At 54.2% G+C, this 25,899-nt stretch overlaps 3 protein-coding genes and 1 long non-coding RNA gene across 10 annotated transcripts; 1 reads left to right on the forward strand and 3 right to left on the reverse strand.

Annotated features, from left to right (window-relative positions):
- Positions 1 to 469: 469 nt before the first annotated feature.
- On the reverse strand, positions 470 to 5,154 carry Slc39a4 (solute carrier family 39 member 4). The gene is made up of 12 exons (XM_023562363.2): positions 4,802 to 5,154; positions 3,991 to 4,275; positions 3,393 to 3,588; positions 3,153 to 3,307; positions 2,897 to 3,068; positions 2,006 to 2,178; positions 1,766 to 1,924; positions 1,562 to 1,696; positions 1,424 to 1,478; positions 1,189 to 1,341; positions 833 to 1,020; positions 470 to 739 (listed from the first exon to the last, which is right to left on the reverse strand). Exons 1-12 carry the CDS (start codon positions 4,991 to 4,993, stop codon positions 608 to 610), a joined length of 1,995 nt encoding a protein of 664 aa, XP_023418131.1. The 5' UTR covers positions 4,994 to 5,154; the 3' UTR covers positions 470 to 607.
- On the forward strand, positions 4,784 to 25,322 carry LOC134471684 (uncharacterized). Its single transcript, XR_010041274.1, has 3 exons — positions 4,784 to 4,895; positions 19,847 to 20,030; positions 23,809 to 25,322. It is a non-coding gene; the product is annotated as an uncharacterized LOC134471684 (long non-coding RNA).
- On the reverse strand, positions 8,380 to 12,375 carry Vps28 (VPS28 subunit of ESCRT-I). 2 transcript variants are annotated; one of them, XM_003463692.5, is made up of 10 exons: positions 12,233 to 12,375; positions 11,457 to 11,524; positions 10,967 to 10,995; positions 10,812 to 10,849; positions 10,464 to 10,553; positions 9,567 to 9,672; positions 9,356 to 9,457; positions 8,917 to 8,970; positions 8,750 to 8,841; positions 8,380 to 8,668 (listed from the first exon to the last, which is right to left on the reverse strand). In XM_003463692.5, exons 2-10 carry the CDS (start codon positions 11,491 to 11,493, stop codon positions 8,551 to 8,553), a joined length of 666 nt encoding a protein of 221 aa, XP_003463740.1. In that variant the 5' UTR covers positions 11,494 to 11,524; positions 12,233 to 12,375; the 3' UTR covers positions 8,380 to 8,550. The 2 variants fall into 2 exon arrangements, with proteins under 2 accessions (XP_003463740.1, XP_063087373.1); XM_063231303.1 differs by having other exon boundaries at positions 10,464 to 10,563; positions 12,233 to 12,337.
- Tonsl (tonsoku like, DNA repair protein) lies at positions 12,849 to 24,995 on the reverse strand. 6 transcript variants are annotated; one of them, XM_003463739.5, is made up of 26 exons: positions 24,885 to 24,995; positions 24,706 to 24,801; positions 24,478 to 24,620; positions 23,969 to 24,152; positions 23,595 to 23,724; positions 23,108 to 23,279; positions 22,906 to 23,020; positions 22,213 to 22,358; positions 21,988 to 22,140; positions 21,615 to 21,740; positions 21,295 to 21,469; positions 19,823 to 19,905; positions 19,644 to 19,733; positions 19,249 to 19,321; positions 18,981 to 19,144; positions 18,783 to 18,906; positions 17,897 to 18,648; positions 17,722 to 17,798; positions 17,254 to 17,407; positions 17,108 to 17,186; positions 16,382 to 16,683; positions 16,038 to 16,209; positions 15,273 to 15,445; positions 14,765 to 14,838; positions 14,159 to 14,292; positions 12,849 to 13,120 (listed from the first exon to the last, which is right to left on the reverse strand). In XM_003463739.5, exons 1-26 carry the CDS (start codon positions 24,907 to 24,909, stop codon positions 12,936 to 12,938), a joined length of 4,101 nt encoding a protein of 1,366 aa, XP_003463787.1. In that variant the 5' UTR covers positions 24,910 to 24,995; the 3' UTR covers positions 12,849 to 12,935. The 6 variants fall into 6 exon arrangements, 5 of the variants coding, with proteins under 5 accessions (XP_003463787.1, XP_023418132.1, XP_063087349.1 ...); XM_023562364.2 differs by having other exon boundaries at positions 22,213 to 22,361; XR_010041272.1 differs by having other exon boundaries at positions 13,099 to 13,120; positions 15,266 to 15,445; positions 22,213 to 22,361.
- Positions 25,323 to 25,899: the final 577 nt, after the last annotated feature.

The following is a 25,899-nucleotide window of genomic DNA, read 5'->3' on the forward strand; positions in this document are numbered from 1 at the left end:
TATGACACAAAAAAACAAACCCTGTCTGTGTTAGCATGGCTGGTGATATTTTAATGATTGTTTTTGTTTTTGTGGTTCTAAGGATTGAAACCAAGGCCTTGTGCATGCTAGGCAAACTGTCACTGGTGCATTTGGTTTAGGTTTGAGACAGAGTCTCACTATGCAGCCTAGGCTACCTCTGGAACTCACTATGTAATGCAGGCTGGCCTCGAATTTGTGCCACGCTCTTCATTTAGCTTTCTGGTGCTGGGATCACAGGCATGAGCTACCACACTTGGTTTGATGTTGGTGTTGATTGCAGATAGGAACCTACCTGCTCTCACTATACCTTGGAGAACTCCTGACCTTGTTTTCCAGGTGAGTCTCAGTCACCAAGCACACAGCTGGCTGCCTGGAGATCCCCAAGTGTGTCTGTACAAAGAAGTACCCTGCAGATGGGCCCTTTGGAAGGTGAAGAGAACACACATGCTGCAGGGGTGGGAGCATCTTTATTGAACCGGAAGCTGGGGCAGGGAGTGGGGGGTAATTGAAGTCACTGGGCAGTTCACAGAGTCTGAGATGCCCCAGGGCCAAAAGGCACAGTTGAGGGTTGCTCACTGGAAAAGAACTATGAGAAGGTGATGTTCTCCTCATACAAGGACAGGAGCAGCAGGACGGTCCAGCCGCTTAGCAGGCCCACGTTGTGCAGCAGAAAAAGGAGCCAGGGCCGCCGGTCCTGCACATTCAGCATGGCTGGCAGCTGGGGAGGAGGTGAGTAATGGGTTGGTGGCTGGCTTGCGCCCTGGCTGGGTCACCTATCCAAGGGCAGGCCCCGCCTTGCTGCCGCACAAACCATGTCACAGAGCGCCACATAGAGGAAGAGGCCAGTGGCCACCGCCAGAATCCAGGCCTCACTCTCCTCGCCTATTCTGACCGCAAGCGCCACGTAGAGACCGATGAAGGCTGTGAGTCCCGAGGCCAGGTTCAGCAGCAGAGCTCGCCGAACAGTCAGACCAGCGTGCAGCAGAGCAGCGAAGTCTCCTGGGGGCATGGTCACGTAAGATCCCACCTACGGGCAGCCCAGGCCTCCGGAAGCCAGAGTCTCAAATTCAGGGTAATCATGCCCTGCCAAGAGCCTGCACAACTCCCAGGCCCAGCAAGGATACCTGAGGCCTTGTCCAGCGGGGCAGGCCCCACCTTGGCACTCACCCAGCTCATGTGGCAGCTCGTGGCAAAACACTGCCAGCGAGGTGGCCAGCCCTGTCTTCCAGGAGGACGCGAAGGCCGCGCCCACGGCCAGCCCATCTGCAAAGTTGTGCACAGCGTCGCCCAGCGTGATTAGGTATGGCAGCAGTCTCAGCTCTGCAGGAACCGTGGGAGTGGGTAAGCCCCGAGGTTGGTCCCACCTCGTCCCCCACCACCACCTGGGTCCTTCAGGGCTCACGTGAGCTCAGCATGCTGGACTCCAGGTGCAGTAGCTCCGGACTCTCTACTGCTACCTGGAAAGAGCATGGATGACCTAGGTGGGGAAGTGGGGTTAGGGGAGCAGGGGCTTGGCCAGGCTTAAGGGCAGCCCGCTTACCAGGTCCGCACGGGAGCCCTCGTGGGACTGCTTGGGCTGCCGGAGCTCTCTGGGCGCCAGCTGCAGAGATACACCATGGCTGTGGCCTCCGTGGCTGTGGCCACTGTGACTGCAGGTTCTGGCCTTTTCTGGATCCTGTGAAGATGGTGGTCAGGGTCTACAAGCTCCCACCGTGCCCACCTGCCAGGAACCCATTAGTCTGACCTGATCCCTGGGCAGCAGGAGATTGAAGAGACTTTCAAACAGGAAGAAGAAGTAGAGGCCTCCCAGCACGGCCAGCAGGCGCCAGGTGGCCTGTGTGCCTACACCCTCCTGATGCACATGGTGCTCTGCACTGAGGCTGTGTGCGTGTAGTCCCAGAATCTAGAGAGCAGAGGTGGTTGGGTTTGGGACTTGGAGGGGGAAGGTAGAAGCAAGAGAGGACCCTGAAGGATGAAGGCAGACCTTAGGTGTCAGGTGCAGCAGGGCGTCGCCAGTGAGTGCACCCACCGCCAAACTCAGGAAGGTCTGCATGACATAGTGTGTGGCTGTGCTGCAGCTGGTGCAGGTTAACAGCAGGAGGCCAACGACAGCGCAGAGGCAGATGAGCAGTGTGGCCAGAGAGCCATACAGGTACCCTACAGTATGAGATCACACTGAGTCCCCTGCTTTCCTAGGAGACACCCAAGTTGGACTCAGGAAAGAGCAGGAGCAGGCCAGAGCTACAGTCAGCAGGGATCAGGCCTCCGCTTGGGCTGGCTTGCTGTTTTCCCCCCAACTCTTGTCTTTTCTCTACCCTTGTCTTCTTTTGTTAACCCCCTTTTGCAGTACTGGGAATTAAACTAAGGATCCTTGCCATGCTGGGGAAATTGTTTACCACTGAGCTACATTCTCAGCACACACACACACACACACACACACACACACACAGACAGACAGACAGACACATATACACACACACACACACACACACACCCTTTGCCTTTTTTTTTTTGTCTTTTTCGTTCTTATTGGTACCAGGGATCGAACTCACAACTGCCTGCTTGCAAGGCAGGCGCTTAGGCCGCTGAGCTAAACCCCCAGCCCCCGCCTTTGCCTTTTTAAAAATTGTTTTGTCTCAGCCCTTTTTAATTTTGAGACAAGGACCACCAAGTTTCCCAGGCTGAGCTAACTTTTTTTCTCAGCCTCCTGAGTTGCTGAGATTATGGGTATGTTCTCCATACCCCTTTGCCTCCCCTTTTTTTCTAGCTCCCCACCTTCAGCGGCTGCTCCCTCCTTCCCTGTCTGGCTCCCATTCCCACAAGGCCCACACCCTGGGACATGAGCAGGTGGACATAGTGGAAAGTGGGCACTCACTCTCTGCCTGGCTGAGCTGGTCCTGGGTAGCAGAACTGGGCTGGGGGTTGCAGGCCCCACTCAGCTGCTGTTGAAGCAGGGCAGGGCTAATTTGAGCCCAAGCCTCAGGGCTCACTCCATCCTCCTCAGACAGCCCATACACAGCCATCACATCCCTGGCACTCAGGCATTCCTGGGGGAAGGCCAGGATAAGGATCATGTGCCTGAACAGACCAAGGAGACCCCATCTTCCTCCAGGACTGCATGGGTGGCTCACCGTGTCCCACACACTGGTGCTGTTGTTGAGGTCATCGAGGGGCACAAGGTCCCACTGATTGGTCTGTCTGCCCAGCTGACTATGGTCATCATGGTCATCGTGGTCATCATGGGCCTCTCCACCTACTCCCAGGCGCTGCATCAAAGCTTCCAGCTCTGGGAGGAAGGATAGCATCAGTGCACAAGCCATAAGCTCCAGCTTGCCACCCCGCCAAAGGATCCAAAAGCTGTGGGGTCTCACCGGCCAGGGTCATATTGGGGGCCTCACTGCTGTGTTGCCGAAACACGAAGTCCACAAAGTACTGAGGTCTTGGCAGGGCACGGAAGCAGGCCCCGCTCTTGACATGGTCCAAAAGAGCAGCCAGGACTGGACCAGGACTGCTGGGAGCCCCTGTTCTTGCCACCTCCTGCAGCAGCTGAGGGACTTCTACACAAGTCTAAGGAGGAGTTAGTTGGTTTCAGACCCACCTTGTGTGAACTTCTGGCTTCCAGCTCCAGCATTGCCGTTTACCCTAGTACACAACCACCTGCTCCCAGCCTCCTGTTTATACCCTGTAAGCTCTGCACCTATCGGCCTGGTGCCTTCCCTTCCCTGCCCTTATTTTTATAGTCCTTGCCCCACTCATTAGTAAGTAACAACCTGTGATCTTCTAGCCCACCCCAGCCACCCAAATGTGTCCCCAGATGACCTGAAGATTGTGTGGTGAGCTGTTTCCCTGTGCAGCCAAGCCCACCCTCCATGGGCCTCTACCATGACCCTTGGGCCTTCCTACCCCACCCCACCTCCACTCCCACCCTCACCTCAGCTAGCCAGCCAGCCAGCCAGCCGGAGCCCTTACCTCCTCCCCAGGAGAATGCCTGACAGCCTGGGTCTCCATCCTCCGGAGCAGCTGGTTCAGGCCCGGGGTCATGGCCTCAGGACTTTCAAGTAGGGCCAAAAAGTGGTCAGCACGGGAGGCCCAGCGGCCAGCCTGGATGTCTGCACATGTACCCTCTGGGTTGCTAAGGTAGAGGGCCATGGCGGCACTGAGGCGCTCGATGAATCTGGACTGCAGGACCGTTGCTGGGGTGAGCTGTGACTTGTCCGGCATGCCCAGAGCCAATGCATCCTCCACAGACAGGCACTATGGTCAGAGGCAAGTGGGCAGGAACTAGACTGACTGAGCCCACCAGAGAGTAGAGGCAGGCCAGATGCGTCATATCACCTTTCTCACACTGTTCCCCGTCTTTTGCCACTTGCTTGCTCATCTAGCCCAAACAGAGGTGCACACAGAGGGTCCCCAGCAGTTAGTTTCCTGTCTTTTTTTTTTTTGTCTTTTTCCTTCTTATCGGTACCGGGGATCAAACTCACAACTGCCAGCTTGCAAGGCAGGCGCTTATGCCGCTGAGCTAAACCTCCAGCCCCCTAGTCTCCTGTCTTGACGTGGTTTCTTCCTGGAGCCACTGACCCCAGCCAGGGAAGAAGAGAAGCTGTATGTTGGGGAGGACTAAATGCACCCCCATAAGAAAGGAGGCCCTGGCCTGTGGGTAGGCTCAGCTCTGGCCTTGGCCCGCCTCCTGGAATTTGTCCAGGTCCCTTTGCTGCTGGCCTTGGGGTGGAGCGGGCAGGAAGTGGCTGGGGCTGGGGGATCCATCGGGTGGGGCTGTTACCTTTCCACACGGCCCTTTGGTGCAGTGCACACGGTCCGTCAGCGTATTTAACAGGCTGCTCAGTGCCTCCAGATCCAGAGCGTCCTGGCCAGAGGTGAGCAATCTCAGCAGGTGGGTGGGTTGGGTCACCGTCAGAGGCACCACCAGCATGGCCAGCAGCAATCCCCACGTGAGCGGCACCAGGATCACCATGCTGGGGCCCCAGGGTACTCTGTGCTGTGTGGAGGTCGCCTTGGTTTGCTGTGGGTTGCTGTATCCAGACTAGGGCTGGGTTTGATCCGCCTGGCCCAGGCTCCAAGACCTCTCCCAGGTATTTCCAACAAGCCTCTTGTGATTGGCTGCTGGAGGTACTTTGGTTAACCATTCCAGTGGCAGATCCTCCCTAACAACGAGGAGCTGGGCCACTGCCTGCTCCCTGGGGGTGAGGATTGAGCCCCTTCCCTTGGCTACTTGGGTATCTCTTCCTTTCCCCTGCCCTCCCAACCCTCCATGCCTAGAACTGCATACAGGGCCGCCCTATTCTCTTTCCCCCAAGGGCCCCAGCATCCTCTGCTGTGACTCTCTGAGGGCTGTTTGCAAGCCAAGAATCTAGGGCAGAGATTGAGATGAAACCGGGTGACCTGGGCCCTATCTCAGAGCTTTGCACCTGAGTGCCTTCCATGCCCACCCTCTATCCTGTCCAGGCTGTCTTCTAGCTCAGACAGCAGATATAACCTCCAGAGCCTTGTAGCTGGAGCTGGTCCTGTAATGAGGGTTCTTTGGAGATTCTGGGCTATTGTCGTTAGGCAGAAGATTAGTAGCAGTAGGAGGGAATTCAGCAGCTGCTTGCTGAGTCACATCCCCACCCCCCACCAGCCCTCTAGGGTAATTGTTCAGAAAGTGGCTAAACCCCCAGGAGGGAGACAAGAAGAAAAAATGGGGCCCCCCTTACCACCTGGCAGGCCTCTTGGGTCAGGAAGAAGTTAGGGCAGTATCCTAAACTGTGGACCCAGTGAGGGTTGGGGGAGGGCTGTGATTTCTAGTCTAGCTCCTCCCTGCTGTTGCCTCTCCAGCCTTTGACCCCTGGGTCTTATCTCTCCCTGGGATGACAATCTGGGGGAAGGACCTAACCCCAGGGGAGCCTTTCCTGGAGTGGGAGGAGGGTGTCCTCACACCCTCTGAGTTCAACCAACCTCTAACCCAGAGCCCAGTAAGGTGTGGCTGGGGTGGGGATCTGCCTAATACCTGAGGACTCTGTCCCCTATTGTCTTGCTAGGCAGGGAAGGGCCACCGGGTGGGGCAAGTCATTACCTTGAGAATGTCCTGAGCCTAGGGTCAGTTCCTTCTTTTGCCTGCCCCACTGGAGCACACACTTGTATCCTGGACACATTATACATTATATGATGCCCCTTCTGGCCAGGATACCTGCAATATTGTCCTTCTAGGACAGCTAGGGGAAGGGATGGGGAGATACCACCTGAGACAATGAAGAGGACACCCACACACACAGCTGTGAAGTTGCCATGGGCCAAAACTGGCCTTCCAACTGGGCACGGTGGTGCACACCTGTAATCCCAGCACTCAAGAGGCTGAGGCAGAAAGACTGCTGGGAGTTCGAGGCCAGCTTGGGCTACAAATTTGAGTTAAGGCCAGCTAGAACTGCATAGTGAAACCCTGTCAATAAGACAAAACAAAACTGGCCTTCCTCCTGAACTGTCAGGTCCACTGAGTTAGCTAGAGCCTGGGCCAAGTCAGCTTATTCTGGCCACCCACTGTTCAAACATGTTTTGGTCTGGGCTTAGCAGACCAGGCCTACCTCTATTTCTGTGCCAAAAGACAGAACTGCTTGAGTCTTTGATAGGCTATACTCAGCCAGTTTTCCCCAAGCAGGTTTCAGTGTTGGCTTACAGCTTCTCCTGTTCCTGGTTCATGTGTACCTCTTCTGACACCCTCTCTTCTTGCTCAAGTGTCCCCAGCTTCCCACACATCTGTCACCCATGCCACCAGCTTAGAGCTTGTTGCCCTCTGGATATAGCTGGTCCTCTGAACACCTTGTTTCCTACAATTCTGGGCTGATTCTGCATTGTCCCATCAACCAGTAAGTTCACTGTATTTGTCCCAATTCTAAAATTAGAATAGTTTGATCCCCGGTACCAAAAAAATAAAAGGAGGAAGTCCTGGGCCACGCTACAACCCAGATGAACCTGCAAGACATGCTGAGTAAAACAAGGCACTCATGAAAGGACAGTGCTATAGCCTAGGAAAATGAAAATGGAAGCTCTGGAGCTGGATGGTGAGGTGAACAGGGAATGTATAGAGAATGGGGCTGTGTGCGCAGAATGGTTACCTTAGCAAGATATATATAGGTATTTTTAAGGGTTGCTACCATCTTTAATGTTTCAAAAACTGTTTGAACTAGTTTCCTAATCCTATCTCCAAGTCAAATTTTATATTTTATCACAATAAGATTTAAAAATAAAAGCAATGCTCCCCAGCCATCAGCCCCTAGCCCCCAACTACTGCACACCTTACTTATGTAACTTTATCTAAGTTGGTTGTATAAAGAAGCAGACTTGCTGGGTCTAGTAGCACATGCCTATAATCCCAGGACTTGAGAAGCTGAGGCAGGAGGAACCTCTGAGGCCAGTTTGAGTTGCATATTGAGTCCAAGGTCAGCCTGAACTAGTCAGACAATCTCAAAACAAAACAAGAAGCAGGCATTCCCTAGATGTGGTGACATACAGCTGTAATTCCAGCACTCTGGAAGGCTGAGACAAGAGTTGCAAATTTAAACCCAGACTAGGCCTTGTGTCAAAAATGGTTGGTGACTTCGATCCCCCGTACCGATAAAAAGGAAAAAGACAAAAAAAAAAAAGGTTGGTGAGGGGCTGGGGATTTAGCTCAGCGTGCCTTGCAAGCAGGCAGTCATGAGTTCAATCCCTGGTACCGGTAAAAACGAAAAAAAAAAAAAAAAAAAGACAAAAAAAAAAAAGGTTGGTGATATAGCTCAGTGTAAAGGCCCTGAATGGAGAAACAAGGAATATAGCACACTGGTTGTCCCAACTACTGTAAACAAGTGCTAGGATTAAATTCCACCATGCCCTTTACACAGAAGTATGCCGTGGCTGCCACAGTGTGAAACAATGTGCCTCTAAGTGGTATAGTTTGCTAACTGTTTCCTGGAGGACTGAACATGAAGAATAAGGTTATTACAGGGCTGGGGTTTAGCTCAGTGGTACAAGCACCTGCTTGGCAAGCGCAAGATTATGAGTTTGATCCCTAGTACCAAAAAAAAAAAGAATAAGGTATTATATAGTCTCTTGACAGGTGGCAACAAAACTGTGGCCTCTGGCCTATGCACAGGTGTGACAGTTGCCAGATTCTAGGCATACCAGGCCTAGGTAGAAGTCTGTTCTCCAAGTCAGTGCTATGGAAATTCAACCAAACAGTACCTACCCACTGAGGAGTCTGCTGGCCCTGAATGAGACAGACTGTGTGGAATGGGAAACGGATGGTTTGGAGGACAATGGCTACAGGACTATACTCAGCACCTGGCTCAGAAGCCAAGCCCTGCTAAGTCAGGTGTTTGAACAGACCACTGCAGGCAGGAAGATAGCATCTTTATTGGGGGTGAGTACTGACAACACAGGGGAAGGCATCTATGGACATCGAGGCTTAGGGAGATGTCCTGGACAGGTGCAGGCATTGTGTCAAGACACCATGAACCAACCCTCTTATGCTACCCCCACATCTATGAGCTACAGGGAGGCTCAGGAGTGCAGGAAGCGGTTGAAGGCGTTATAGGCTGACTCCAGGTCGAAGAGCATCTGGCGTACTTGGGAGTCATCCAGCTCATCAGAGGCCGACATGCCACTGAGGGTCTGCAGCCTAGGGGAATAGCAGTGCCTGAGCGAGGGCTACAGTCTAGGTCTCTGCATCAGCAGCTCTGTAAGCCTGAGAGGCACTCACCACTGGCTGACTGTTTGGCGGCCCTCAAAATCTGGAGGCAGGTGGCTCATGCGGTGCATGGTCTCCATCAGCTCCCTCAGGTCAGGCTGGATCTACAGACACAGGAACAGGGCTAAGATCCCATCTTTTTTCTCTTCTTGACCCTCATTCTTACCCCAGTCCTGTACCTCGTCCATAGCGCGAATCTCCAGGCGCAGCTTGTCCATGACTGTGATGAAGAGCTATGGAGATGGGTGTGAGGCATCTTGGACACACTCAGGTTGCAGAGAACCCCTCACAGCTCCAGGCCCAGAATCAAGCCCCAACCTTTCCTCTTCAGCCTCTTCCCCACACCCTCTTCCCTAAGCCCGGGGCTCCTCCCTGCTGGAGGTGGGGCTCCTGAGGCTGTAGGAATCTGGGATCCTGATTGTGAGAGGGGCTGTATGACAACTGGAAGGCACCAGAGTAGGCCCTGTGCATGTCCCCCTCACAGGCTCTATGGACAGCCAGAGGGACCTGAGACGGGGCTCTCCGAATGCTGCTCATCTCCACCCCCCATGTACAAGTGACTGCTGCAGAAAGGCCTCTCTCCTAACTCCCAAGTCCCTCCAGGGAGGCCAGGCTTACTGAAACCACATCTGCGATGCAGCGGTTGAGGTTGCCCTTGTCATCCTTGATGGTGATGGGTCGGTCCTCTTTAATCCTCTCCATTGCCAGGGGGCAGTCCAGCTGCAGGGAGCCAACATGGGTGCTGGGGCTCCTGGGGCCTTGCTGCAATAGCCCCACACCTGTGCCCAACCGCATCCTTCCTGCTAAGTGAAGGGACTGGCTCACTCACGCGGAACTTGCGGCAGAATTCATCAATGGAGCTTATTTCTGAGCCTTGAACCTGCCTGAAGGCAGCTTTGTACTGGACCAGGAGACGGGAGCAGGCTGCAGTGTACCTAGGATAGGATTGGCAGCTGTGCTGAGCTGGGACCAGCCCTGCCAGCTCACCTTGCTCTCCCTCAGCTTTGGCTGTTCAGACACAGGGCAGCTCTAATAAAAGACTGATTGACAGGTCTCAGGAAGTTACTACGGGTTAAGGGTTCTCATTAGATTTGTACAGGAGCTCTGAATGAGAATAGGCAGAAAGGACCAAAACATGATCACTACAGAGGTGGTGCTCATTGACCTGGAGGTCAGCACTGAACAGAGGCCCAGTGCCTGCCTGGCCTCTGGACCATAGTGTTGGTATCTGTTAGGAGTCTGTCATCCTGGGGGACCAGCCTGTCAGGTGTATCACCTTACTGAAGCCTGTATCCATGCTGGGCACTAGGCCTGGGCAGTACCACCTCTCAGGTTGAGCAATGAGGCTCCCACTCACCTTCAGAGGTCTTTCCATCAGCAAGGTGAACCAGTCTATGCCTGGGGACAGGGCCCAGGTTACATGCATTCAGTAACAGACACTTCTCCATCCCTGCGAGATTTTCAGGCAAAGCCAGTGCTAAGACCACCCCTCTAGGGCCTGGGGATTTAGCTCAGCGGTATAAGCGCCTGCCTTGCAAGCAGGTAGTTGTGAGTTCAATCCCTGGTACTGATAAAAACGAAAAAGACAAAAAAAAAAAACATCCCCCTAGAACCTCAGAGCGGGCAACCCCCAGAGTGGGCAACCTCATCTTAGGTGTCCCATGTAGGGCAATACTAGAATTTGGAGGATGGGTACCCATCCCGGTCATCAGAGCAGATCACTCACTCATTGGGGGTGACGCAGTCCTTTATGTATGCTTTCTCCAGTGCCTGCATCGTCTTCACCACTGCAAACAGCTCTGCCATATTGTCATACCTGAGATAACCTGTCCATCAGGCCATGGCCATGAGACAGGGAAAGCCAAGTCTCTGAAGCCCAGGAAGCCAAAGGGCATGAGGAACAGGGGAACAGATGTGGCAGAACTGTCAGGCTGCCTCCTCCCCATCCCTTGCAAGTGGTCCTTAGACATGGGCTTTCCATTCAACCATCAATGTGGTGGTGAGTTTAGGGGAGGCACTCTGGGGTGGGTCCGTGGGCATGAATGTGTGTGCTGGGGCCTGGATGTTCACTCACTTTTCTCGCTCCCGGGCATTCTTGTACAACTTCACTTCCTGTTGGAGAGAATACCAGCATGTCAGCCAACATCACTGAGTGGTTGTAAAGTCTGGTGAGATCATGTGGGTATCTACCGTGGGCCAACACTGACCAGGTGGGTACCTCCTACTCACCTCATACAGTTCTGGCTTGTTCCCGGGGGCTGCAACAGAGAAGAGAACTAACAGATCAGTTGCAAGGTACCAATCCCATTTCATTTCCTTCCTTGAGGCCTCCGCACTGCTGTGTCCTGAAGAGCTCAGAGGGTACTGGAGGATGGGGATTCCAACCTCATCCCCCATCAGTGAGCAGGAGTCTGCCTTAGAAGGGCTGAGGGCCACATGCTAGTCCTTGCTGCCCACTCCCATCTTGCTGACAGTGCTGTAATATGGTACAGATTAGGCCTATCACACAAATAATCTCCGTGACACAGGGATACCCAGGAGATCTGGGTTTGCAGCCCAATGAAACTATCACCTCTGTGGCCAGTAAGGCCCAGCCATCAGTGTTCTATCATAAACCACCCTGGCACCCCAATTCCAAGCCATTTGAATGTGGAGTAGGGGTAGGGTCTACAGACTATCTTGGTCCTTCAGCCACCCCAGGTGGAGTGGCTCTACTCACCTCCCATACCCGGAGTGGCTGGGATCCCATGAAACATCCTGAAAGTTCTGGAGCCACAGCACAAAAACCTGGGGAGCACAGCCAGTAATCTTAATGAGGCCATGACACCCAAGAGTGGGTGTCCCTGGGACACAAAGTCTCATACCCACCCTCCACACAAGCAACAGATAGGGCACTATGGGACTATCAGACAATGAATGGTGAGGAGTGATGGTGGTGGGCAGGTCTGCCTTGCCGGGTGACCGAGGCTGCTTTGAGGCTGAGACAACAGAAGGTGGTAGCTATTGGGAAACCTGGGGGTAAGAAACAGCATGCAAACACAGCGTTTGGGGCTGAGTGCAAAAGTGCAGAGTCCCGCAGAAGACTCTGCCTAGTCCCTCTGCCTAGTGAGGAAGAGGACCAATGGCTGGGCCAGTCCCAGCATGATCTGGACGTCTGGACTTTGCGTAGAGATCCACGCAAAGATGTGAAATAGGTCGGAAATATAGAAAGGAGGTAGGAATGACACCCTTGTTTTCGGTCTGGTGGCACCACGACCGTAGGCAAACTGAGATTGGGTGGTCCGTAGGCAAGTGGCTGGGTCCAGACAGCGGGAAACGCCTGTGGGCGATGCAGAGGGCAAGGCTGGACAGCTGGCTGACTACCGTGGCGGGGACTCCTTGACAACGACCAGGAGGAAGAGAACATGAGCCTTCGGCAGTTCCAAGCTAGATACAGGCAAGACACACATTCCCTGGAGCCTGCTGCGCTCACTCCCTTGCACCCGCAGTGATTACCTGGGGCTCTCTCAGCCGCTCCCGGAGATGGCGACTAAGTGAAGAGCTCTCAATCAGCTACTCAGCGCTCTCTAGGTCGCCTGCGCGCATCGGAAACACGGATCAGCAACTCGGCGCGCTACCCTCCCACCTGCGTCTTTGCAGCACTTCCGGCCACGCCTCCCGCTCGGCCGGCCAGGAGCCGGGACACACAAAGATCTTAGGGGAAGGGAGTGATTGTCAACCTCTTGTACACGTGCTGCAGCAGGGTATTTTTTTCCTTTTTCTTTTCCCTGAGACAGAGTTTAGCAGTGTAGTGCAGGCTGATTTTGAACTCATTATGTAGCCCAGGCTGGCTTCAAACCAATGGCAATCCTCCCTCAGCCTGCCAACTACACGGTTCATAGGCATGTACCACCATTTCCGGCTTGTTACCACTGAAAGCTCTCTATCAGCCCTAAGTTTATTTTTGGTGGTGGTAGGGGACTGAGAGTCCAACTCAGGACCGTATGTTATACCACTGAGCTATATCACTAACCTAATTGAAAGCTCTAAAAGGTTCGCTATTACTTGTTTAGAGTATCTGCCGACTTCCTGCAGGAAGGGTCTGAGTAAAAGTAAATCTAGTCTCACAGCATTTACCCACCCCTCTGGTAGTAGAGGGAGGAAAGCAACAGTAGCTTTGTTTATTGAGGCTTCTGAGGTGGGGAAGGTAGGGTGAGGGTCAGGGGCGCTGAAAGAAGAGCTTGGAGCCCTGATCCAGTGAGCACACCCCCAGGGCTGGCAGTAGCTGGTGAAGGGCATCACGGTCCTCTGGGCACAGGCTTCTGCTACATAGCCGCAGCTCCTGCAGTTGTGCAGTGATCTTGTCCCACAGGCCAGGGCCCAGAGGGCCCTGGATTGCGCAGCCTGCAGAGAGGAAGAAGGTAGGTCTAATCGTTGGCCAGAGAGGCTCAGGTCACTGAACTGCCAGGCCTTGATCCTTAGGTCAAAATTCCATATTGGCTCAGGACTTCAAGGCGCTAAGTGAGAAGAGTAAAGGTGCCAGCAATCCAGGTGTGTGATGTACAAGGGATGAGGGATAGGAAGAACTGAGGCCACCCCTGTGCACAGCCTCCCCTGAGGTTCTCCAACCAGGCCCAAGCTGGGCCTGCCAGGTTGCTGGTCCCCAGTTCACTAGACACACCTCTCCTAAAACTGGCTTCTAGATAGCTGAGTTGGGACTGTCCTGATATGGCTGGGGAAGAAACTACATCAGGCTGCAATGTAGATAGATAGGACCTGCTAAGTCTCTGCCAGGTGGAAGCATCCTTTGGCAGCAGTTTTCATTCCCCTGGGCCTTGGGCTTCCTCTTCCTGCTACTTCCTCTTCCTGCTACTAAGTATGAGGAAATCTTAGGGAATAGGGTCCTTCCTATCATGGTATACCTTGAGGGTCAGGCTGGATGGAACAGGGGGCAGAGATTCCCCAGGCTCTGCCACCTCTGGCTCATACCCCTTCCTCCTTCTTCTTTCTTTCCTTCCTCCCTCCCCCTTCTCTCTCCTCCTTTTATCCCTATCTTTCTTCCCTCCCTTCCTTTGTTGAGGATCAAACCTAGAATTGCAGGCATGCTAGATGAGTGCTGTACCACTGAGCTTCATCTCCAGTCCTCAGGCCCCTTTCCTGTGTTGCTGCACACTGCTTCTCCCCATTCAGCCTCATGGAGCCTTACCACCTGGCTGGTGGCATCGACAGCCTATTAGAAACAACCTAGCCGGGGCTGGGGATTTAACTCAGCGGCATAAGCGCCTGTCTTGCAAGCAGGCAGTCGTGAGTTCGATCCCTGGTACCGATAAAAAAAGGAAAAAGATAAAAAAAAAAAAAAAAAAAAAAAAACAACCTAGCCTTAGGCAACCAAGTTGTGTCATAAGCTGGAACACAGTGGGGGTGAACAAACCGAGTCCTCACCTGACAGACCAAGGAAGCTGAGGCCTTTGCACCTCTCCTGGAGGGCAGATAGGAGCTCCTTCAGGCTGGTACAGCTGATCTTGGGGTTGGCAGATAGGTCCAGAGAGATGAGTGAAGGACAGAAAGGGAGACACCTGAGACAATGTGAGAAGTTAGGAATTAGCTTCCAGGGCACCCCTTCACTCTATCACCAGGGAAGAATACCCAGCAGGCTTTGCATAGCATGGCATGAGTGGAAGCCTCAAAGGCTAGCAGCACTGGCCAAGGGTCAGGACTTCAATAGCCAGTTTTGGATGTGCCTGGCCAGGCTTGGACACCACCTGACACTCCCCTGCAAGCCAGCCAAAGATCTAGAGGCATAAGGGTGGTGGCCCTTATGTGGACGGAAGCACAAAGGGTGACAAGGAAGGACACACAGAGGAAATCTCTCAAGAGCCCCAGTAGTGTGGACAGAAACTGAAAAAAAGGTAGCATGCCTACTGGGGCCAGCCACAGAGACAGGGTGGAGGCAAAAAGGAGCCAGCACCACCTGAACCAGTTCATAGGAGGTCCCAGGCCTTTAGATCAGGACCATTTAGGATGGTAGCAGTGGGGTGGGGGTGTTACCTGCTCAGTTCTCCCACAGCCTTGTCACTGAGGTAGTTTGAAGACAGGGTCAGATGGGCCAGAGCACAGCCTTCCTAGAAACAGAAAGCGCCCAAGCTCAATGGCCCTGCCTTTCTCTACATACATACCCCTACCAGGAAACCCTCTAGTTGGGAGATAGAAAGTACCACTCCTTCTAGGTATAAATTATACTTTGGATGCTGTGTATAGTAGTCATAGGGACATACACTATCTGGAACCTCCGAACAGGGCACAGCGTACATGTGTATGTGTGGAGGTGGTGTGTAGGGAAGACACTCTAGTCCCAAGTGTCTTTCCTAGTGACCAGTAAGTTACAGATCACAGTAGGCCTATGCCAGGATGGCACAGACATGCCAGAATATTCTTCCCAAGACCTGCCTCGCCTTATATTCCCTCCTAGGCTTCCAAGGCGTTAGCTCTAGAACCATTGGCCTCTGGTCTCTAATATCCCTCTACTCTGGCTGGGTAGTACATTCCCACCTTGTACCTTGGTTAGGTATCTGATGATGGGTTCCATGAGGCCCAAGTCACTCTTGCCAGCTGCCACAGAGCTGAGCTCTAGATGCAGGACACAGGTAGGCAGGTTCTGCAGGGTCCTGGCCAGGGCAGGGGTACCAAGTGGGTTGTAGGACAGGGACAGGGTCTTTAGGTGCTCAGCATCTGTAAGTGCCAGAACTTGTCAGTCCCATGTGGCCAGCACATATCCTGAACCTCATACCCAGAGTTCTAGGCCCAAAACCTTTGCAACCCCTTTGGAGAAACTTATCCCTGAATTTTGTGTGGGGAAACCAAGGTACTCAAGAAAAAGCATTCTGTTTCTCCTGCTGGAGATGGGGCCTTGGGCCAGGGGTACATTGCCACCACAGCTCTCCAGCCCAGGTACCTCCCCTGGGTGGCCCCAGTTCCCAACTCTTGGCCCTGGAGCTGCTATCTTAGCATCCTGGTGGGTTCATGATGGAATTGCTTAGGCCTAAAGAAGGTTCAAGTCATAGACACAGGAAATCTTCAGAGGCAGAGACAACCTTCCTGGCACACCACTAAGTGTGGTGTAGTAGGGGCTAGGGTACATCCTGCAGGAACCACCCAGGCTGGGCACACACCACATATCCCTCAGAGCCCAGGCATTCTACTTGTGTGTTTAGAGAAGCTGAAGAAGCCATGCCTGACACACATGATGTCCCAGGGGCTTCTGCCCAAGGCCTCTGAGTTTCCTCACCTGGGCTCAAGGAATACACCTGCCTGGTCAGCTCACCTTGGAAGGCACTACCCAGGACTGCCTGGTGGTTCAGGAAGAAATTGGGGCCAAAGCCACAGGCCTGGAGGCGCAGGATACGGAGCAAGGGGCAGGCCCGCAGGATAGAAGCCAGAGCCTGGCCAGAGCCATCGCCCAGAGGGTTCATGCTTAAGTCCAGCTCCTCCAAGTTCTGTGGAAGACATGGGTGGGCCTTGAGCTCCCAGTCCCCTCAGAGGGTCTGGTTTCTTGTACAGTTACAGGCCTGTTCCAGTGTTGGACATGAGCCAGGTCTCCCAGACAACCCAGTGACTGGCTAAATGAGAACCCTGATGCCTTCAGGCTGCTGGGACAATGTTCTGTACCTGCAAAGTGCCCTGGCCTGTAGGGCCTCCAGCAAGCTGACGTAGACCTTCCTGGCTCAGGTGGTTGGAAGAGAGGTCAAGGAGGACAAGGCTAGGTATAGTGGCCAGGGCAGACAGCAGCTCAGTAGCACATCCATCCCCCAGCCGGTTCCCTGCCAGACGCAGCTCACGGAGCCCAGTGTGCATCTTGAGAGCCCGCAGCAGAGGGACGAGTTGGGTCTGGCACAGGGCTAGGGAGCAGATGCTGAAGGAGGGGCCTGAGCCCTGGCGCTCTATGGTCCGCAGTACTTGCACATGCTCCCCTAGGGAGAGAGATGTGGGTCACTTGGGGCAGAGCCAACACTGTTGCCTCCAAACTCTGTGGAGAAACCAGGCAGCTTGGGAGATAGGCTGAGTTCACTCCCACAGGGATGGGATTCAGTGTCATGCAAGCCCCCTGCACAAAGGTGCCCCCTTCCAAAGACAAGTTCCTGCTTAGGAAGTTCAAAGCCCACACCAGCATCTCTTCCCTGGGCTTCACTTCTGCAGTGTGAGTTGCTTAACAACTTCCCTCCAGCTTCCCATGAGCTCTAGCCTATCTACCCCACCTGTTGCCCCCATTATGTGGCAGGTGGCAGGCTACACAGGGCCCAGTGGGCCTGGGAGTAGCACGGGTGGATGAGGCCTGCATGCCTAGCCCTTCGGCCCAAGCTTCCAAACAAAGCAAAGGTTCTCTAGAGTCCTCACCTTGCCCCAGGCTCTGGCAGGCCCTGTGGTATCGATCTGTTAGCGGGGGAAGGTCCCATGAAGTTACTTCAGCCAACACCTACAGAGCACAGTGGGTGATCAACCTAGCAAGAGGAACAGCCCATGCCCATGGCCCGACTGCCCACCTCATCATTGCTCTGCAGGACATCAGGGATAGGATCCTGAGGGGCTAGCAGAGCCCCCTCCTTCTGTAGGGTGAGCCTCGGCAGTAGCCCAAAGGTCTGGTAGTAGCGCTGGGCAGCCTGTTCCACCAGCCAGGCCACAGAGTGGGCCTCATTGCTGTGGAGAGGGTTGGCACACTGAGTCCAAGAAATGCTCTAGGGTCTTGCCATCCCTGCCTAGTGCCTACACCATCTTCATCTGGCTGCATTTTTTTTTTTCCCTGAACCCTGACACTCTAGGGACTTGTGCCTGAGCCTGTGTAGGACAAACTCAGGCACCATGGGCGCAGCAGAGGTGGGGGCTGTAGTCAGCAGGAATCCTTATTATATGTCCCAGCTTGACATGCACACAAAAGGACAGTGTTTTCTTGACATGGAGCTGTAGGATAGGCATAGAGGGATGGGGCTGGGAGAAGGCAAGTGACACCTTACCTGTGGGGGACAGGGATGAGGAAAAGGTGATCCTGAACTCGAACACGAACTCGAATAGGTGGGGGAGGAACTAGACTCTGGCAGGTGGGGGCAGGGAAAGGAGCAGTCAGAAAAGACAGAGGCCACCACCCCACCTGCCCACAATGCCAGCTGCACTCCCAGCTTGTACACCCACCATAGACTGGCCTGCTTCAGAATTCTCTCCACTGGGCCCCAAGGCCCTGGGCATGATGGGATTCCCAGAGGGCTCTGCAGCCATGCCTCCTACTTTATCCAGTGGATTCCAACTCTTGAGACAGGTCAGGCGGCTCTGTCTGGCTCGGGCCCCAGGTCTGACAGGGTGCTCATCTGACCCTGAGGCACTGCTGCCACTGTCCCCACTGTCCTGAGGGCAGGCCAGATGGGATGGGCGGCTGTACATTAGGGGTTCATCCAACTCTAACCAGTCTCTAGCCACATATTCCTCCTCAGGAATGAGAGCTGCCTGGGGTACAGGGCCTTCACTTGTGTCCCGAAATGAGCCTGGTCCCTGGCAGCGGCTCTGAACACCACCTACACTTCTGATGGCTGCCTGGTAGGCTGCTAGGCTGGTGCTTGCTGTGGCTGCCTCCTTACTGCTGGCAGAACCAGATGTCCAGGCCTCATCCTGCTGTGCCATGGCAGAGCGTCTCAGCCTCTTCTGGGACGGCCCGTGGGGGCTCACAGTGTTCTCACTGTCTGAGCTGCTGCTGTTGCTGCTGCTGCTGCTAGCCAGCCTGTGTCTGCTCCTTCGAGGCCTGGCCACAGCTGATGCAGTCTGCTTTAGTGAAATCCTAGTATGGGCTGGAGAAGCTAGGGGCTTGAAGCAAGGGCTCAAGGGCGGAGATATCTCAGGGTCAAACAGATGGTTACTTAGGACAGTCCGGGGGCCAGGAGTGCTACTGGAAGCTGTAGGAGAAATAGTCTGTCATGAGATAGTGCTTAGCACCTCCTACTCTGATACCTACGCTGCAATGATCCTTTTGAGTCAGAGCTGAGGGCTCCATGGCCATGTCCCATAGGACAAAGGAAATGATACTTGCCTGGACCCAAGGAGGCTGCTTGGAGCCTCCTCTCCATGGCTGCCGCCTTCTGTCGTGTCTCAAGGTCCAGGTCCTTGCAGTACAGCTTCACCCAATTCTGTAGTGTCTCCAGAGGGCTGTGGCCCTGTGTGGCCCACAGTTGAGCAAGAGACAGATAGCTCCGCCTGCCAGCCCTGCCTCTACCCACACCTAACTCACCTTCTTTGTTTGGAGGGTGACAGACGCCCCTCGCTCAATGAGCAGCTCAGCCACTTCAAAGTGACCACAGGTGAGAGCATCATGCAGTGGGGTGATGCCCTCACACCCCTGTCCACCAGGGTCATCCACCGAGGCCCCATGGTCCAGGAGGAAGCGGACAATTTCTGTGGGCCAAAGGACAAGAGTCTAGCTCCCAGTACCAAGCTCAGACCCATCCTCACCCCCTGCATCCTCCCCATGTGCCAGGTCTCATCCATACTCCGCTTACCCAGATGCCCATAGTTGCAGGCTTCATGCAGAGGTGTCCAGCCACAGTAATCCCGAGGGTTAAGTGGGTGGCCCTGTGATCAGTGACAGAAAAGACCCAGTCTTTTGTGCCCTGCAGGCTGGACCCAGGGGCTTTGTGGCTTGAGTAAGGCTGGGGCCCTATGATCTATCCCTTGTCCCAGCACTCTCCTCTGGTGCTGATCTCAGCAGTAAGAGCACAGCCTACCCCATCCCCCTGCTGGGCTGAGCAGCCATCATGCTTCCTCCAGCATGTCCTGTCCCTGGTGAGCTTGAGCCCTCAGGCCCCATTCTAAAGATGACAGAGATCCTAGCCAAGCTCACAGCTCCTTTGGAATGGAACTGAGGCCAGGTGGTGCACTTAGGGTGGCAGCCTACCTGCTTCACAAGGTCCTGGACACGACGCAGACGGCCTTCGATGCAGGCTCGGTGCAGCAGGGTCTCGCCCATGTCATTGCGCCGGTTCCACTGTATGGACAGCAGCCCGGTCCAGGCAGAGGTGTGAGAGGTTGGTGGTGTTGCTGGGCCCAAGATGGGGGAGGGAGTATCATCCTTACCTTGTTTACCTTCCGCCGGCCCAGGCAAGCCTGACGCTCCTCATGCTCCTCTGGCTCCCGGGATGGGTCATCAGAATCATCCTCTGGAATACAGCCAGCCCAGCTTTGAGCCTGTGGAAGGCCAGCAGAGAAACCCCACCCAAGCTCCCTAACTGCTAAGGAAGAAAGTGAACTCTGGGGACAGTGGGCACCAGGGTTTCTTAGCCAGGTAAGGTCAAATCTGACTGTCCACTCCATCCCTCCCTAATTACCCACTTGCACCTACAGCACCCACCTCTGGCCTCTCTGTTCTACCCTAGCCTGCCTCTCTGTCCAGCCTGTGCTGGCCTTGCACCGCTACAACCAGGGAGCACACAGTCCATGACCAATCTCTATCCCTGCTTGCCACCCTCTTTTGAGAAGCACTCGTGTGCGGCTAAATCACTCCTTAGACCAGGTGCCCAGCACACTCCTGTATTCTCAGTACTCTCCCCTGCTTCTGGTGATTCGTTACAGACTCCCTTTTACTAGGCCCTGTTTCTGTCTGGCTCTCTTTGGCTCCATTCTATACCTTCACCATCCTTACACTTATCTCTATTGGCTTTTCTCTCCCTTTGACAGTATATTACTAATCAGTCACCACTTTGCCCAGGGTGGGCATGTGATTCTCCTGGCTCAGCTTCCCAGAATGCTGAGATTACAGGCATGTGCACCACACCTAGCTCACTGGCCTCTCTTGCTATGCCTGATTTCAGAGTAGCATCCCCTGAGGTTCCAGTCCCTGGACCTCTTTTCCCACACCAGCTACACACCAAACTGACCTGTTCTACAAAGCATAGTTGCTGGGCTACTTTCCTTGAGATTGCAGAAACCCATTAAATTCATTCCTGAAGGCAGGTCCTTTCAAGAGATACATCCCAAATCTTTTCTTTTCTTTGTGGACTGGAATCAAACACCCCAAATCTTACAGACAGGCTCCCTACCACTTGTTGCTAAGATGGAAACCAGGCTACATCTGTATGCTTCTAACCTGTTCTCAGCCCCCACAATCTAAGCTTTCTGCTGCAGTCAGTCTCATATTCACCTTCTGCACAGCTAGCTGAGCTGGCCTCTTGGGTGTGCTCAGCTCTGGCACAGGAGAGGAAGACCTTCTGTGATACACTGTCTTGTCTCATTTGCCCTGGACATTACACACATGCCTCTAATGTTACCATCTCACAGGCTGGTTCTATGTAGCCTTCTCTGGCTGATGCCCACTCTAACAGACAACTGTGCTTCTCCAGGCTCCCTACATGCTGCCAGCCTCTTTCATCCACTTCCACAAAAGGACATGCCCATCTGACTGTGGCTGTATGCTGTGGTAGTTTCCCTACCACAAGTTCTCAGCAGGTTCTGTGAGGGCACAGCACCAGTCCTCAGCATGCTAGCATAAGGCCAGAGGAACAATACTAGGTGTAGTCACCACAACAATCAAGACAGCACTCAGCCCTCACCACTCTCTGAGAGTTCCAGCTCGATGATCTCCACGGCCTCAGTGGCCTCTTCCTCCACTTCTTCCTCCTCTTCCTCATTGGCCACACTTAGCTCCTGAAGTTTGGATTCAGTGCCAGGGGCATCTTGGGGCTGTAGCCTCAACTGCACAGTGTGGAGGTGCTGTAAGACCTGCCTCTGAGGAGCAGAGGGGGATGTCCTGCTCAGGGATGGGGGCACAGAGCATGGAGGGAGAATGTGAGTGTGGAACAAGGGGAATAGGCAAGCTACAAGGATGCTGGGCTTGTTGGGGACCCAGTGTGGGTGGGACCAGCTCTTGTACCTGAAGCTGGGGCTGCTGTGCCTGCTGGGCACAGCTGAGAGCCTTCTGGAAGCATGGTGCTAACAACTCGTATGCATCACCAGCCTCCTCTTGGGATAGTGCAATGTTGAGCCAGGTCTTGGCTTCCTGAGCAGAGAAGAGTAAGGTTGGGGGGCCTGCTGCCCGCAACATTTAGCTGGCCTCGACCATACTCTGCCTTATCCAGCTACCCATGTGAAATAGGACCACGTGCCCTGATCCTTCCCTATCTCCTTGGAAGGAAGTACCTAAACAGTGGTGGCATTAATTCGTGCCTCCTGGCTGGACAGCAGTGGTCCCACAGCAAAGTTATGAGGACAAACCTGTTGGGAGGGCAGGGAAGTGGGGTATTCACCTCCAGGGCATTGCCTTTGCACAGCCTCAGTTCTTCTTCATAGTGGTACACAGCCTGGCGATGGTCCTTCATATCTCCCAGTGTGGTAGCCAGGGACACATGGATGATGGCTAGCTCAGGGTCTGGTCTGTTCAGCTGCTCAGCAAAGTACAGCTGAGGAGCCAGTATAGTGAGGTCCATGTCCACTCAGCACCTTTCCACCCACTCCAATCAGGAGTCACAAACCTGCTTCTGATAAGCTTCCGCTGCCTTGGGGAAGTCACCTGCTTTAGAGAACAGGTCTCCCAGCTGCTCACAGATGGCCATGGCATCCTGACGGTCACTGCTCTCAGCTTCCTCCAGCTGTTGCTGCAACTGGACCACTGCCAGCACTGCTGAACAGAGGCTTGTGTAAGAGGCATCGTGGTCGAGGGCCCTGACCTAGGTTTACCCTGCACCACTCAGTGCCCTTTAGCAGGTTATCTAACCCCTCCATGCGTCCACCTGGAGAATCTGTGTGGAGCACTTTACAGATTAGAACAAACATGCACAACAGCCTGGAATGGAGCCTGGCTTACAACACAGGCTAACCACCACTAACTACTACTGTCTCTGTGGTGAGTGTCTGAGTTACATGCATATCACCTGCTCTCCCACCCTGGTAGAATGGTGGGATGACTGTTGTCTCCAACTGTCAATAAAGATGCTGCCTCATGAGTAAAGGGTAGGCCTGTGTCCTCACATTTCAGTGCCCCTTGTTAGGCTTGGCTAAATGTAAGGGTCTTATCTTGATAGGGACCTAACCCTCTTGCTAGAAGAGGCCCCTGCTAAAGCTGCTGCTTCCTTCAAGAACCTTTACTTGGAATTTTTCTACTGAGGGTGCAGAGCCTTCCACACCCCTTCAGGCTATTCAGTCCTCAGGCTCCTGTCCAGCCTCACCATACTTGAGGCTCTGGCAGACTGCTGCCCTTTGTGCAGGCTTCTGGGAACCCAGCCTATAGGCCTTCTTCAGAGCTCGTTTTGCAGCCAAAAAGTCTCCCAGGTCTTGGAGAATCTGGGGAGCAAAGGAAGATGAGCCTATACACTCCCTAAGGCCCATACCCAACGCGGAGATACACTTAGAGTAGATGGAGAATGGCACCTGCGAGACTACCACACAGCACTCGCTTTCCATAAACCGCTTCTTCATGGCACGAGCACACTCCCGGGCACCCTCCAGGCAGCGCATGGCCTGAGAATGCTGCCCTGCACGCCAGTGGATAGTGCCCAGGTTGTAGCGGGCACGATACAGGTCCTCATAGAGATGGTTATGCCTGCAAATGGTGAAGATAACAGATACTGAGAATGCCTAGGACCTTCTAGCTTTGGAAGAGTGGATAGAGAACACTGAAGCATTTAAGATAGCACTGAAGCAGAGGGAACATCCTGCCAATTACAGGTCCTGATGTCATGTGTAACCCAGCCCTGCCATGTTACAGTCTTAAGACCCAACTCTGCTCTTTCCTAGCTTCTAGTGCAGATGTGAGGGGTCTCTCTTTTACAGAAAATAAAAAGCCCGGCCAGGATGCCCACTCAGGGGGATGCTAAAGGCTACCCTCCTCCTTCCTGGGGTGGGACTGGGGCCTTACTCAGCAAGAAAGATGCTCTTCTTGAAGTAGGCATTGCATAAGGCCATCTGCTGCAGACTCTCAAAGGTAAGACCCAGGTTGAGGTACAGTCGGGTCCTCATCTCGCTCAGCTCTCGCTGGGTCAGTGTCCCTGGAAGATGCCCCCTCAAAACATTCAGCAGGTCCTCCCCAGGTAGGGTTTCTAACTTCTCCCCCACCCTTCCTTCTTTCACAGTGAGAGTCAGGGGTCCTGCTGCAGACTGTGTGAAGAACAGAGTAGGTGCCTGCCAGATTGGAGTGGATGGCAGCATAGGCCTGCAGACCCACACCCAGGAACTTTACAAAGGGAGGGGCCTGAGAGGCAAAAGCACAGAGGCTGGAACAAGACCACCTACCCTCTAGCTTCTCATCCACGATAGCCAAGCTCTTCTCAAAGGCAGCCTGGGCCTGCAGCAAGGCCTCCCTCGACTGGCAGTGGTCATGGATATCCAGGTGAGTGCGGCCAATGGTGGCCCAGGCCCTCTGCAGCTCCGTGTGGTTGGATAGGGAGCCAGCCAGTTCCAGGTAGCGGTGCTGGTGCTGTTGTGGAGAAGAAAAACCCACTAAACTCACCACACCTCAAGCAAACCCACAAGTCCTGACCCCAGGGAAAGCTACTCTTGCCCAGAACCCCCCCACCCCACTGCCCCAAAGCCCCACAAAACTGGTCACTTATGTCACCTCTTCTCTGCACCGAGGGTTGTCTGTGGGGACAGCAGCTCCACGCTGCAACTAGTTAATGTTCTTTATCACAAGAGAAGACCGGGAGTTGTTGGTATGTTCCCATGTTCCCCAGCAGCAGTGGGTCCTCTTGCCTCTTCCACATAAAGAGCTTAAGTACTTCCTGGAGGCCGCAATGCCTTACCTGCAGGGCCGCCGAGTAGTCCTCCATCTCGGCCAGCCTTTCTCCGATCTTGCGGTGGGCCACCGCACAGCCCAAGGGGTCCTGGGCGTCCTCCAGCAGCCGTAACTCCTGCCGGTGTTCCTCCAGGGCCTCCGCATAGCGGCCTGGAGAGTGGCAAAGACGCCATAATCGGTCGGGCGTCCCGGAAGGGTAGGATCCCCACCGCGCCCGGCGCCTGCGCGCGCTTACCGTGGCCTGCCAGGAGTTCCCCCAGCTGGTGGCAAAAGGCCGCCTCCTCCCGCGGCTGCCCGCTCCTTTGCGCTCTGGCCTTGGCCTTGTTCAGCTCTGCCAGGAGGAAAGAGAGTGGAGGGCTCAACACAGTTCCACTCCCCACCCCGAGACCGGAACCTGCGCCCCAAGGGACTCACGACGAAGCTCGCGATCCAAGATCATGATCGCTACCCAGCGGCGGTCGCGGGATCCAGACTTCCCGCGCGGCCCGAGGCCCCGCCCAGACCGCCTCTCGGATCCGGAGTGCTGGCCACGCCCAGATTCCTGCGCCTGTTTGGTCCTGCCCGGAAGGCGTCGACGTCGCCCCCTCGTGGAGGTTGCAATTTGGCATGAGAATTTCAATGAGTGGATGCTACTGAGACCTGTCCCACCCCGCCGCTTGAGGTGGACACAGCCAATCACATTTGGGATTCAAACCCCAGGGATATTGGAAGATGGGGGTGATCGGAAGGCGCGGGGTAGGGGGTAACGGTGGTGGTGGTGGATGTTTTCCAAAACGAGCAAAGTAGTCTCCTATTATGTGCTGGCTATGCTACCAGAAGATCCAGTGAAGGCACATTAAAACTGCAAATCTGCGTTATGTTGAGATGTAAGAGGGAGTTAGGGTCCAGTTTTGGGGTATTTTCACTCAGATTTCTCCTTTGCACCAGGGATTTACAATTGTCTGGCATCTTTGGGATCCCCCTACTCTCTTATCTTGAGGCCCTGTCTTGGGGCTGTCACTCCTGGCTATGTGGCAAGCCTAGCACTGGGCACTTTGTGCCACTGTGTACAGAAGGACCTAGAAGATGGATGAAAAGTCCCATGGAAGACCAGAAGAGTGGAAGCTGGAAAGGTTTATTTTTTATTATGATCAAAACAGGCCTAGAGCCGGGCATGGTGGTTTCATGCCTGTAATCCCAGCACTTTGGAGGCTGAGGCAGGAAGATTGTTGTGAGTTTGAGATCAGACTGGGCTCCAGAGTGAACTCCAGGTCTGCCTGAACGGCATAGAGAGAAAGAAAGAAAAAAAAAAAAAAAAAAAAACAGGTCTAGTGGTGGGCCAGGCATTGTGGTGCATGCTTGTAATCCCAGCAATCTAGAGGCTGAGGCAGGAGCATTGCTGTGTCTGAGGCCAACCTGGAGTAGGAAGTGAGTTCAAGGCTAGCCTGAA

The sequence above is a fragment of the Cavia porcellus genome, unplaced genomic scaffold (genome assembly GCF_034190915.1).
Source record: "Cavia porcellus strain 051 isolate PalLab524CR breed Dunkin Hartley unplaced genomic scaffold, mCavPor4.1 scaffold_19, whole genome shotgun sequence".
Lineage (NCBI taxonomy): Eukaryota > Metazoa > Chordata > Mammalia > Rodentia > Caviidae > Cavia > Cavia porcellus.

Coding starts and splice junctions, on each gene's coding strand:
- Vps28 (XM_003463692.5), bottom strand. CDS start 11,493: ATGTTTCATGGGATCCCAGCCACTCCGGGTATGGGAG. Junction 10,850..10,966: donor ACAAGCCAGAACTGTATGAG/GTGAGTAGGAGG, acceptor TCTCTCCAACAG/GAAGTGAAGTTGTACAAGAA. Junction 9,673..10,463: donor GACTGCGTCACCCCCAATGA/GTGAGTGATCTG, acceptor ATCCTATCCTAG/GTACACTGCAGCCTGCTCCC.
- Slc39a4 (XM_023562363.2), bottom strand. CDS start 4,993: ATGGTGATCCTGGTGCCGCTCACGTGGGGATTGCTGCTGGCCATGCTG. Junction 3,308..3,392: donor CCCCAATATGACCCTGGCCG/GTGAGACCCCAC, acceptor CCTTCCTCCCAG/AGCTGGAAGCTTTGATGCAG. Junction 1,342..1,423: donor GTCCAGCATGCTGAGCTCAC/GTGAGCCCTGAA, acceptor CGGTTCCTGCAG/AGCTGAGACTGCTGCCATAC.
- Tonsl (XM_023562364.2), bottom strand. CDS start 24,909: ATGATCTTGGATCGCGAGCTTCGTC. Junction 24,153..24,477: donor ACTACTCGGCGGCCCTGCAG/GTAAGGCATTGC, acceptor TCTCCACAACAG/CACCAGCACCGCTACCTGGA. Junction 16,684..17,107: donor CTGCCAGAGCCTGGGGCAAG/GTGAGGACTCTA, acceptor CTCTCTCCCTAG/GGGAGCATGTGCAAGTACTG.